The sequence below is a fragment of the Poecilia latipinna genome, unplaced genomic scaffold, assembly GCF_001443285.1.
Source record: "Poecilia latipinna isolate Pla-1442-1.1 unplaced genomic scaffold, P_latipinna-1.0 Scaffold2272, whole genome shotgun sequence".
In the NCBI taxonomy this organism is placed as follows: Eukaryota; Metazoa; Chordata; class Actinopteri; order Cyprinodontiformes; family Poeciliidae; genus Poecilia; species Poecilia latipinna.
This window is the reverse complement of record NW_015114888.1, coordinates 14,949-27,624: the sequence shown is the minus strand read 5'-3', so window position 1 is coordinate 27,624 and position 12,676 is coordinate 14,949. Positions and strand designations below refer to the sequence as shown.

The window sequence follows — 12,676 nt, the reverse complement described above, 5'->3', positions numbered from 1 at the left end:
CTGAAAAGGAGACTCACTGGTTGTCCTTTTATTGTAAAACAAAATCCACTGATTTAAATTATTTTATTGTGGTTACTGTATTATGGGTAATCCTCAGAGCCATGAGGATCACTGACGAGGAGCTTGTTTTATGCCAGAGACTGACCTTACCTCCATGCCCGTTCTGTGAAATGCAGATGGAGAATTAAAGAAACAGCTGATGCCAACTTGAGCAGCTCCTTGTCATTCATTGCCACACCGATAGAAGCCACCAAGACTACATAGGCCACACACACACAGATAAAATGAACGCAAAACAATTTATCTTCCTCATCCTGCTATATTATCTTTTATTTATACATAATTTATACTAAATGTTTTCACAATAATAATGAATCAACAGAAGCATGTTTGAATTTTCCTTCAGGCTCATTTCAAATCTTTCACTCTAGATGGAAACCAGATTCTTTCAGCATTCCTTCTGAAATGACAAATTATATTTTCCTTTTAATAAAGCTTTCTCTTTCTGTTTCACTAAAACTCGTTAGGACAAAAACATTTCTTCCATCCTGAAAACGTGACAAATTTCCATGACTCTGTAACTCCTGGCTCATCAGCAGATAGAAACCACAGCAGATCCTTAAAACAGGAGAATCTTTTCTTCAGCCTGGATTATGATTGGAGCGACTCTCACCTCCACGATGCTCTTTAAATCTCTGACGTAGGTCTGCTCCGTCTCCACGATCTCCAGAATGACTCTGTCCAGCCTGGACAGCTGCCGGGGCGCGGCCCCTGCTGGCAGCGCCGCCACCGGATTGGCTGTGTGTTCGTTGTGGGCGTGGCCTGCCGCCGCCATCTTGGAAACCCCGCCTCCGATTGGCGCGGCCGCTCCAGTGGGTGGAGTTACGAGCGGCGTGAGGTCCAGGCTGATGTCAGAGCCGTTCCGTTTGGGCGTGGAGGACGAGGCGTTGTAGGCCGGCACGGCGCCGTATGGCAGAGAGGAAGAGGAGGAGGATGAGGAGGAGGAGGCATCCTGCAGCGAGACAGAGGAGGTGGAGGAGGACAGGGACAGGGAGACGGGGCGCTCTCCGTCCGAACACACAGTGTTGACGGAGGTGCAGGAGGATGAAGACGCTCCTCGCTCGCCAGCCGACATCATCCTACCCACGATCCCACTCAGAGACGAGACTGAGGAGGGACGCTTGGCGGCTGCAGAGACAAACGTCAGTCCGTCAGAACAGAAAAAAGTTTTTATTTTCAAAAACTAAACAGAAATGTATTTAAGAAAGCAAATTAAACAATCCAGTGAAATGTCTGTGATGTTTCTGTTCCAGATCATAATTGGATGAATTCTTATGACATGAAGCTTAATTTTCCTGCAGGTGGAATAAACCACAGTACCGACTGCATCAGGAGAAACCTTCACATGAAGCCAAATACTGAACCTTGGTGCACACCTTTTAAAATTCAAAGATACACTTCCCATTATTACCAGCTCAGTGAAGAACAGAACAGTTAGTATCAACTGAAACCTGCATCATGACGACAGCAGGACGATTATGTGGAAACTAAACCCTGAGGACCACGATTTTAAATTGTAAGACATTATTCCTCATACCTAAAACTTCATTTATTTATGATTAAATCATCTAAAAAATAATTTCAGAAAAAACTCAGGAAGCTTTCCTCCTGATGGTCCAGTCGACCCGGTTCTACTGAAACCAGAAAATCTGCTCCACCTCCAGCTGCTGTGGGCTCTGAGTCAAACCAACCTGTTCCCCTCCTGGCCTGTGGGGGCGCTGCACCAAGAACCACTGAAGGAAATGACAGGAAACCTCTGAAGACACTGAGAGCAACTTCCTTCTTCACCAGATGGAAACAAGATGGAGGCGTCAGATTTTAGCGGTTGGAGGATTTCTCTTTAGTCTTTGGCTAAAGACCAGGAGCCATTTCTGCTGCTAGCGCTAGGCTAGCATGTTAGCTTTGGTTGTATTTACCCAGAATGCCCTGCGCTGTAGTCCACTTCCTGCTTTTGGAGCGGCCTCCGGTCCGCTTGGCGTTCACATTCAAACCAACCAGAGTTCTTTTCAACCAAACCCAGATTGAGGTTTGGAGGACCAGAGGTCAAAGGTCAGTTAGCGTTCACGCCTCACCGACCCAACCAGACTTTGACTAGGCAGATGGATCTGAGCTGACCGGAGTCGGGTTGAAGCGGACCGGATATGACAGGCTTCAGGTTCAGTTCCTTTTATCTGATGTAATCAGTTATTGGGTCTGATCTCAACATCTGCTGTTTCCAAACAACAACCGGACGCTGAAAACCGTTCAGTTGTTTAAAACAACTGGTTTCATTATAAAACTTCCTGCTTACCTGACCGTAACCTAGGCAACCTGATGACCTGCCATCTGTCACTGCAAACAGGAAGTGTGAGCAGCGGAGCGTCACCTCCGGCTGACTCGGCTCTTCCTCTTTTCGTTGTTGTTGTGCCCCCCTCCTCACGCTGATGACCCCTGACCCCCATCAGGTCGACATCCAGGTGAAACTAAACCTCTGGGAGCTGAAGCGCTGCGTTTTCTGTTTCAGATCCAGTGGTTCCGTCTACTGCTGGGTCGGATCAAACCGCCATCAGAGTTTCAGTCCAGAAAAGACTCCGTCTGTTAATGGCAGCATTTCTGTTAGCCGACGTTGGAACGCTGACAGCTACAGACCCAAACTGCAGGTGATTACAGGAATCCAAGCTGCTGTTGTCATGAAGCCAGGATTTGACTAGACCAGAGCCATTTCAACACAGAGAGGTTGGAAAAACCTTTAACTAGAACAGAGCTGGTCGGGATTTATTAAACTAAAATAGAATCAATAAAAATAAAATTATAATAATAATCCGATTATCAGTTAAATACTCAAAAACCCACTTTAATGAAAAAACACTTTATTTACCCCAGAAGGAAACGAAACATTTGAACTCGTCCAGTTTTCTTGACTGAGCAGGAAGGATCTCCTCTAGCAGTCTGTGTTACAGCGGCCTCTGAAAACGCCTCTCACTGAAGACATTCTTCATTTTAAGAAGAATCATTCTGCTTGCTAGAGAACAGAACCAGTACAGAGCTGATTCTGATGGTTCTGGTTCTGAAGCTGGCAGTGTCGATATGGACTTAAAATTTATTGCAATATTTTGTAGTAATAACTAGGAATAAAAACATTATTTATTATTTCTATGTTCAGTAACTACGGCGTGTCGTCGTCATAGCAACATAAACAGAAATATTACTGAAAAACATCTTGAATAAAATAAAACAGGTGAGACTTTATCTGATCATATTTTTGATCTTACTGACATTTATTGATGGAGAAAATAGCAGAAATACAATAATGTCCGTTTTGTTGGTTTTTTAAAAATCAATAAATAAATTTATCAAGGCAATGAAACCAAATTCTTAAAATTAGAAAATGTTCACGATAAATGATAAACAATAGAAGATGAATGATATGTGATGCGCTCGGCCTCGGCTGCCTCAGAGGAAGATGGCTGCCGTCTGTCTGTCGTTCTGGTGAAATCTCTGAACAGCAGGAGGTTCGGTCTGATCCGGGTTAAAGCTGCTGACAACCTTCCAGGATGTTTTACCAAACCTTTAGGTCATGTTAGGCTGAATCAGGACTGACAGAAACATTTGGGTTTTTCACTCGTTGCATGGAGCAGAAAGAGGAGAAGCTGTTGCTGACTTCATGCTGCAGGTTTCCTGTGCAGGAAGCAGAAACTCCTGCAGCAGCAGCAGCAGATCAGTCTGCAGCTGCTCAGAAACAAGAACTGAAGTGTAAATAGGCGACGCAGAGGAAGACTGGATGTGTTAATCTGAGGTAAAGGTGTCGGGCCGACCGCAGTGAGTTGGTGCTTAAAGCAAACCTGCAGACTGACTCAGAGCTAGCTGCCGATCTGCTGCTGCTAGCACCAAACGCTAAAACAAAAGAGCATCACACGTCCTTCCTCTTTGTGTCTTATCTGCTCTGGTTTTCAGACCACCATGACTTCACCTCCTGTAAGACGCATTGCTGACTGTGCTGACCTCACCGCAGCAGAAGAGCCGTAATCAGAAACATTATTACACGTTTTCAGTGTCTTGTTTTTAAGATCTAACTCTGGATTCTAAACACAAACTGGTTCCAGCGATGGCTCTGGACGCAGCACATCTCAAACCGCATTCCTAGAGGGCCGGACTTTTACTGCAACTTTTACACGTGTCCCTCATCCTACAAGCTGGAATAAAATGACTAAACTGCATGAAGTCCAGCTCTGCTGATGAGCAGCAGAGACACATCAGGAGACCAAGTCTCCCCAACCACAAGAACCGCTCCAACATTTTAACAGTGTTTGAAAACCTGAGCGACCCGAAACATGACAGGAAATAATCGCAGCTTTAACAGGTTTGGTTGTGCAGTGTGTGATGTTCAGCCACACAGCAGGAACAACACACACTGATTTCATTCACCAACATTCAGACGGGAAATCTCACAAAACCTTTTGAGAGGAAACACGAGTTCAGAGTAAAAAACATGGCCGACACATGAAGACGCCTCCAACCTGCAGACTTTCTGGGTCTCCAATGTTTCATCTTCCACATTTCTGCGTGTCTCCGTCATCTCGCTCTCTGATTGGCTACACGTCACCTTCAGCAGGCTGCATTCAGCGTTTATCGTCAGGGAAAAACACATCAGGTCAAAACAATGCAACATGCTGAATATTCCTGATTTTAGATCAGAACGTAGCAGATGACTCTGAACACACAGAGTTACTACTCTGATTATGTTTTCAGTTAAAGATAATCAGAGCATCTTTAAGGAGAAAATAGGCATAAAAAATCTTGCTGTGTGACTGAGGCGTTAGGAAACTGTTCACAATCTGTCCTGCTGGTTAAATCAATAAAACAGAGGAGAGGTTCAGCTAAAGCCTCGTTCCAAACCAGATCCAGACGTGATCTGGATGTTTCAGACTGGATTCTGTCTCCATGGAGGAGAAACTGACCTCCAATCCACTGAGGGAGAGAAGAAACATCTCAGTTTGTTGGTCTATTTGGTGGAAAAGCTTTAACTCCTGAGAACAGAGAAGATCTCAGAGTCACAGTCAGCTGCCGTCTACTGCTGTTTCATAAAGCGTATCTGGAATATTTAAAAAGAAAATGCATCTTGGGAATCTGAAACAGCTAGCCGCAAAGCAGCCAATCCAGGAAGGCCATAGATGTTAGCTTCTGCAGCAGCGCTACGATGGTTTCCACTGAGCGCATCAGTGAAGATTAAGGTTTATTTAATGAACTGTTAAAACAGGTAAAAGCAGCGGCAGGTGAAGAGCCGTTGGCTGTTCACTGTGGAGTCTAATCCCTGGGAAAACCTGGGGTCAACCGGGGGAAAGCGCTGGACGGGTCACCAACCATCACAGAGGCCAACAAGACAGACTATCAGGAGCGGATAATTAACCCTCCAAGTTTTTGGATGTTGGATGAAACCAGAGAGACAAAGACATGCAAACCCCACCGAGGTTCAGACCCAGAGCCTGAAATCTGCCAGGAGCAACGACGGCACCAGCTGCAGACAAAACTGCCCAGTCAGACTCAAGAACTTCAGCAGGGAAAGTCGGTCACAGCCATTTGATCTGGAGGAACGTGTGTTTGTCTCGGTTTGAGCTTGAAGGGTTTACTCACCGTCTGCAGTCTTCTGGATGTGTGTGTTATCGTGTGTGTTTCAGTAGCTCCATTAGCTGACACCGATCACCGTTAAAGACTCTGCAGACAGTTCCTCTCAGCAACATCTGCTGCTCGGCACGTTTGACTTCCTGTCATCGGTTTGAGGGCAAAGCGCGCAGCTGAAGGCGCTCGCCGCCCTGAAACGCTTTCTGCTGTTGGCCTCAGGGCAGATTGAGCTGCACCCAGTTTCAGGGTGGAGGTGTCAGGAGATGGAGGATGTTCAGTCAGAAAGTAAATCTGAGTGTTTTAAAGTCCAGGATGTGGTGAAACGTCTGTCTTGTTTTGTTTCCGCCTTCTCAGAAACTGGCAAGGCTCTCAGAAAGCTGCTGCAGGTAGCGATGCTCAGCTGCACAGGTTTTCCACCTGGACGCTCAGCCAATCACAGCTGGGGATACCAACAACACCCGCCCCCAATAACCAGTAGAAACGGATGGAACCAGCAGGAACCAGCCTTAGTCCTCAACGCAGACGGCACATGTTCGATTCCCGGTCTGGTGGCCTTTGCTGCATGTCTCATTAGATGTCGATTCACTATCAAATAAAGGCCACTAGAGTTAGCAAAATCTTAAAAAAAATTCAACAAGATGCAGCTAATGAGACATAGCAACATGCTAACTGGCTGGACTCGAACCCACAACCTCTAAATGATTCCTCCAGTTTCATCAGCCAGTGTTGTGGTCAAGACCACCGAACCCGAGACCGAGTCAAGACCAAGACCAGCACCCTGCGCTACATGACACGATAAAATGTGAAATATGATCAAAACTGCTTCTCAAATTCATCTGAAAAAATTCACATTCCCATAAAAACACCTACATATTAAATACTTAATAAATTTAAATAATATTAAAAGCAGAACAAACTCTTTATTCTTCCATCTCTGTGCTACAATCTGCAGTGGTCTCGTGCCATCCCTAAAAAGATAACACCCTGGGTGTTTTCCCATATTGCTCATGTCAGAAACCACAACTGTCTGCACTATTAAACAGCAATTGAGGCAATGCCCTGACGGTAAACAACGTTCAACTTTGAACACTGACCAAGGAGCAACAAGCAAGAAGTAACCAAGCACAAGGCGCTCACCGTGACTGTTCTCACCCTCCCTCCTCCTACATGAAGCCAGGCAGTCTGACACCATGGCAGACATTACAGCTGCCACTTTGAACAAAACAATCAAAGAGCAATGAGCATGCTCTGCGTGCTTTCGTTTTTATGTTTTATTTATTTGCTAATAAAATAAACATAAATGCATATAATTAAATAAAATAATGATAGCTACTGCAGTGTACGCAGAGCATTACAAGAACAAAGAACGGCTCTCAGTGAGGCTGCAGTCCGATCTTCTTAGTAAAGATCCGTTCAGAACCAGATTGTTCCTGAATGTCACATCACTATATTGCATACTTTTGGACACGGTGTTGTCCCATATATGGGACACGTTAGTCAACATCTCCGCATAATAATTAACCACAGTGAATAACCTTTTTCTTTTCATCACAAATGCTTATGTGTCTCTGTACATCTAGCTTTGCTAACATCACGTCAACGGAGCTTACCTTCTTTTAGCTTCTTTTCACGTGATTGGTAAGTCACGTTATTGCTTGGATTTTAATCGGTGCATTTTGCGTCCACTGAAAACAAAGATGTTAACAAATAAACTGAACAAAACGCTGTAAGTTTAGTGATATTCATTCATTGAACTTCTTACCAAATTTATCCTAGACTTTATTTAGTAATTTGTTGATTTTACCTTATAGTTGCCTTAAATTAGCTTAGCTTATATTAGGATTGCTGGTGTTATCTGTGTTCAATTTATCTTGACTTAGCTTAGCTTATCTTATCCTTTATTTGGTTATTATATGAAGTAGCTTATTTTATGTTTGCTGGTTTTGTCTGTGTTCATTAACTTATCTTGTCTTAACTTAGACAAACTTATTTTACATTAGCCTTTCGATTACTAGCTAAACATTTTTGCTTCCCTTGCTTTAGCTTAGCCTAGCTTGCCTGATTTTATTGTAGCAGTCTATCAGCCTGACTGACAACAGCAGAATCCAAATGCAGATTTAATCCTTTTAGTACCATTTTAATGTGTCGTTGTTCTCTGAATAAAATCAGTCATTTTTTATTTTAAGGTAACTAGTTTCCACTTATCTGAAGCGGCTTCATGTTGGAGGGAAACAGCCGAATAGCCGAGCTCTGAGCCGGTTTGAAGGACAGACGGGAGAATCCCAGATAAACAGAGAATACAAACTGAATGCATAAATAGACATAAATCTATGGATGATGAAGAGTTCTCATCATCGGAAAGGATTTTGAATTTAAACAGCAGCAGAGACAAAAATCACCAAACTAGAGATGTAACCAGCTGTACGAACTGACTGTCCTCGTCTGACTCTGTTGTGATAAAAATGAAACTTTTCCTAAACATTCAGCTTTGATTCGTGTTTTCCCAGATATTTGACATCAGACATCATTTTCTAGATAAACATTTCGATGTGAACCAGAGGAATCAGACTTCCTGTTAAAATGATTTTCTGTCTCTACAGGCTTCACAGCCAGAAATAAACTGGAAGGAAAGTTTGATTCCTGCAGCGGAAAATGATTAAAACCTCTTAAGACAAGATGGCAGCCGTCCGTAATGTGAGCTGAAGTCGGAGTGACAGACCTTCATGGAGTCTTCAAGTCCCAAAAACACAGAAGGGCCTCCGGCAGTGAGCTGTGGATGCCATTATGAGGTGGAATTTCCCTTTAAATACACTTTGAGGAGGAGAGATTCCTGTGTGTGTGATTACTGTAATCAGAGCGCCGCTCCTGGCTGTCAGCAGCCGTTTGAAACGTTTCAGAAGAAGCTTCTGATGGAGAACGTTTCATCTCCTCGTGTTTCCCTTCAGCCTGACAGGCGTCGTCTTCACCCGTTAAAACTTTTATTTCTGCTTCTGAAAACCAGAAACTCTGAAGCACAGCAGCAACAAATACCATCAATAGCTAATATATTGATTTATGTGTTTGTTTTTATCTCCTCTGACATTATGATAAACTTCCATGCTTGGTTTTCATTTTCATATTTTCAGCTCTTCTAACTCTGTTTGCTTAAAACGAAACTAAAGTTTTATTCGTTGCATCCAATGACAGAAAAACTGTGAATTTGACTGAACTTTATAACATGAGAGGTGAGTTTGTGGACGGGTCATGTTGGATGTTTAATAAAAAAATGAAGAATACAACTAACAAAACCCACATGGAGACAGAGCAGAACAAAAACAGGGAAAATACGAGATCTAACAGGATGAGACGGGAGGAACCAGCAGGAGAAGAGATTAAAAACGGAGAGGTGAACAAAACAGCCGAGCTGATTGGCTAACGGGTCACAGGTGGGAGGCACAGGGGGCGAGGGAGAGCAGACAGGAGACAAAGAAATGAAGAATAACCTGAAACATAATTAAACCAGAGTAACAAGGATCAAACATAACTAGAAGCACAAAGAACTGAACTAAAGTAAGACAAAGCAGACTGGCCTAATCAAAGTAGCAGACTAAAGAACACAGAATACTCAAATTGAAATACTGAAAACAACCAAAGATGCTGACATCGACATTTCCTCTGACTGTAAACTGAAACCTGGTTCACCTGGATCAACCTGGGCAGAGCGCCTCACCCAGGAGAACCCTGGAACTGAACCTGCTGAGCCTCAGTCCGTTCTCCACCATCAAACTGTGACTTCCCGAATCCACCAGCAGCCTCTGCCGCCGCAGAGTCAGGCTCAAGCTTCCAGGTAAATGAACTTTGACCTCAGGAGCTTTCAGACACACTGACGGTCTTCTGACGGGAATCGAACCGTTTCTCTGTCTGACAAAGTTCAGACTGCTGACACAGCAAGACCTGATAAACCAAACCAAGAAAAATACTAAAAAATATTAAAATGAAAAATATAACAAAAATTTAAAAACAAAAAATATTAAAATGAGACTTCATGATAAACGCAGGAACATCAAAAACTTCATGACCTCCAGAAAACAGATGGACGGTGTCGGCCTGCATAGTGTGTGTGTGTGTGTGTGTGTGTGTGTGTGTGTGTGTGTGTGTGTGTGTGTGTGTGTGTTTCTCCAGATAAACTCTCCACACACAAAGACAGGAAGTCGCTTCTCTCACATCATCGTTTATGAGCCAAAATACTGAAGTCCTGGCAAACCCTTGTGACCTTTGACCCCACACACGCACCAAGGTTCCTTCTGTTCACTTTCATTCCTGGAGCGATAAGCAAACTCCCCTCAACGGCTTGTGAAGATGGATGACCTTTCAACTTTACGTTCCTGGCTCTGATCTGCCCCCCGGCGTCTCGACAGCAAAAACGTTGGTTCTGACCTGAAACCGGACCGATTCATCAGGAAGAGTCAGCCGATGAACCGATCAGCGTCTCAGCTGATCCGCTGGACTCCAGCAGATCAGCCCAACAGAACATCCCACTGCTACAGCTGAGGTCAGAGGTCAACAGAAAAGAAGAGAGATGATGGCTTCCATGGCAGAAGTCTGAACCAGAACCAGTACTGACCCAAAACAAACCAAGAGTTTCTCCTCTGAAGCAGAACAATGATCCACAGAAACCAGCAGAATGAAGGGTTTGGAATGGCCTAGTCAAAGTTTGAGCCCAGTTGAGATGTTGTAAAATGAGGTCAGACGGGTCGTTTTGGTTTTTACTTCAGTTTGATGATCGGACCATTCTGACCCATTCCTCCGGTTCAGTTCCTCCTGGTTCTGTTCAGTTCCTCCTGGTTCTGTTCAGTTCCTCCTGGTTCTGTTCAGTTCCTCCTGGTTCTGCTCCTTCTCTCCTTCGGTTATAATCAGAGTTCTGCTGCGGCGCTCATGGCGATCCGGTCGGAGCGTTTGTCACAGCAGAAACATTGTTCTGAACTTTATCACCACAAACCAGGCAGCTTCCTGCACACACACACACACACACACACACACACACACACACACACACACACAGGTGTGTTTGTGAACATTGCCCCCATGTTAATTGCAGAGTAAGGTCAAAAATGTAGCTGCTTTCGAGGTGTGTGTGTGTGTGTGTGTGTGTGTGTGTGTGTGTGTGTGTGTGTGTGTGCGTGGTAACTATGGAAGTCAATATAACAGCATGGTGCTGTGTGTAATTACACCTCATTACTGTGTGTGTGTGTTGGTCCTGCTGACAGGAAGTCGCAGCTCACACAGAAACAGATCCAGACTGAAATAAATCCACTGACGGCGAGTCGGGCAGCAGCAGCTTCGTAGGAAAACCACTCAGACGTGTTTTCATCTGATAAGTGAAGCAGACGAACGTCCAGCATCAGAACCCATTCGGCAGCATCAGGATCAGCTGCTGGGTCAGGAATGACGCTGTGACGGTTCGGGTCTCTGGCAGAGCTGCTCTGATTGCAGCTTTCTGGCTGATCGCCGATCAGCTGATCTGATCATCCTGACCTTTTGTCTGAAAAGTTGCTAAACGTGGCGTCAAAGTGGCCGAGCTGGTGGCAGTGGGGCGAGTGTCGTAAACCGCGGGTCTGTCAGTCAGCGGCTGGTTTTCAGATACGATCAGAGGTTTAGATCGGCTTCACATGTAGCAATAAGACTGAGGCCACACAGCCAACGTTAGCTAGCTGGTGTCGCTAACATCACCAGCTGACCTTTTTTGTGCATCATTTCCAAGTGACAATAAAAGTTTGAAGTACAACGTCCCGACTTTTACTTTCTAATGGATGCCGTTTTTCAGACATATTCTTTGATTGAGTGAAGATTTAGCAGACATCTTCTGCTCCCAGACAACCAGAGCTAGCTGCTGTGGAGAATTATCCGTCTCCATGCTAAGTTCTTGATGTATGAGGCTGAAGAAGAGTCAGTGAGTTGAATTCATGAATTCCATTTAATACCAGATTGCAGCTGGTCCATAGTTCCTGCTATCCTGAACAAAATGGGTTTTCCTTCTCTTTGCTCTAAGCTACACCCTTAAGAGAGCTTTTCCTAGCCTGTCATTTCCTTTAGCTTTAGCTTTGCAACTAGCTAAAACAATAGAAGGAACCCCAGAATTATTTATTATTAGTTTGAATGAAAACGTAGTGAGGACATCCGTCTCCCTAACAGAGCTCCCAGCTGAGTGGACCAAACATCAAGATGATGTTTGGAGTCAAACAGGAACGCTGCAACTGCTAAGCATGGTGGTGTCCCAGTTTACCTGAGTTACTGGGCGATCTCTGGCTGCCGCGCCGCGACCCCTCAGGCATGGTGTGAGGATTTGGAAGGGAGCAGAAACCTGGAGAGAAACAGGACAGAAACGGCGTTAGAGCCAACGGACGGCGTCTTCATCGTTCTTCATCACAACAGGAAACCAGAGGAAGCAGAAACCCTGAAAACGCCGCTGGCTCCACCGCCACGGACGCTCTCGCTCTTCCTTTGTGTGAAAAATGTGAGCACAGATGTAATGTTTGGCTGGAAGACAAGAATTCACTGTCTTCATATTACCCAGTGTGTGTGTGTGTGTGTGTGTGTGTGTGTGTGTATGTGTGACGGCCTCCTACAAACTCATTGACACAGTTACAGTCTGACCCAGTTTGTCCACTGGACACAAACAAGTGTTCCTGCAGCTGTCTGCCTCGGTACCAGGGTTATGGGTCACAGTGGGTCACCGGGTGGTCCGGGTGGTCCGGGCGGTCTGGGCGGTCCGGACCCAGACCCCTTTGCTGCTCGGCAGGTTGCTGGTTGAAATCCCTTCGTAATCCTGGGAACACTCCTGCAGCAGATTTCTGACCCTCAGAAAAACAGAAAAGACTAAAACCAACACGAAGGTTCGGTTCAGTCCGTCCTCTGGGTTGATCCGGACCCGGCAGACAGTTCGCTCCACGGAACATGTTCAGAAAAATCAGATCCAGCTTTGAATTTTCTGTATCTTTTGAAGCAGTGAACTTCGGTCTGATAAAGGAGGTGAGGCCAC

The 12,676-nt window shown here is 44.8% G+C and overlaps 1 protein-coding gene across 7 annotated transcripts in view; it reads right to left on the bottom strand.

The window, feature by feature from the left end:
• plekhg2 (pleckstrin homology domain containing, family G (with RhoGef domain) member 2) overlaps positions 1–12,676 on the bottom strand; it is an 83,575-nt gene that overhangs the window by 56,696 nt on the left and 14,203 nt on the right. For 6 of the 7 annotated variants that reach the window (XM_015018435.1, XM_015018441.1, XM_015018436.1 and 3 more), the window contains exons 2-3: positions 11,921–11,998; positions 674–1,188 (exon numbers count right to left, since the gene is read on the bottom strand). In XM_015018435.1, coding sequence (XP_014873921.1) covers positions 674–1,188; positions 11,921–11,969 — 564 coding nt within the window. In that variant the 5' untranslated portion in view covers positions 11,970–11,998. Of the gene's footprint in view, positions 1–673; positions 1,189–5,670; positions 5,948–11,920; positions 11,999–12,676 lie in introns of those variants that run through there. The other variant, XM_015018442.1, reaches the window with a different exon arrangement.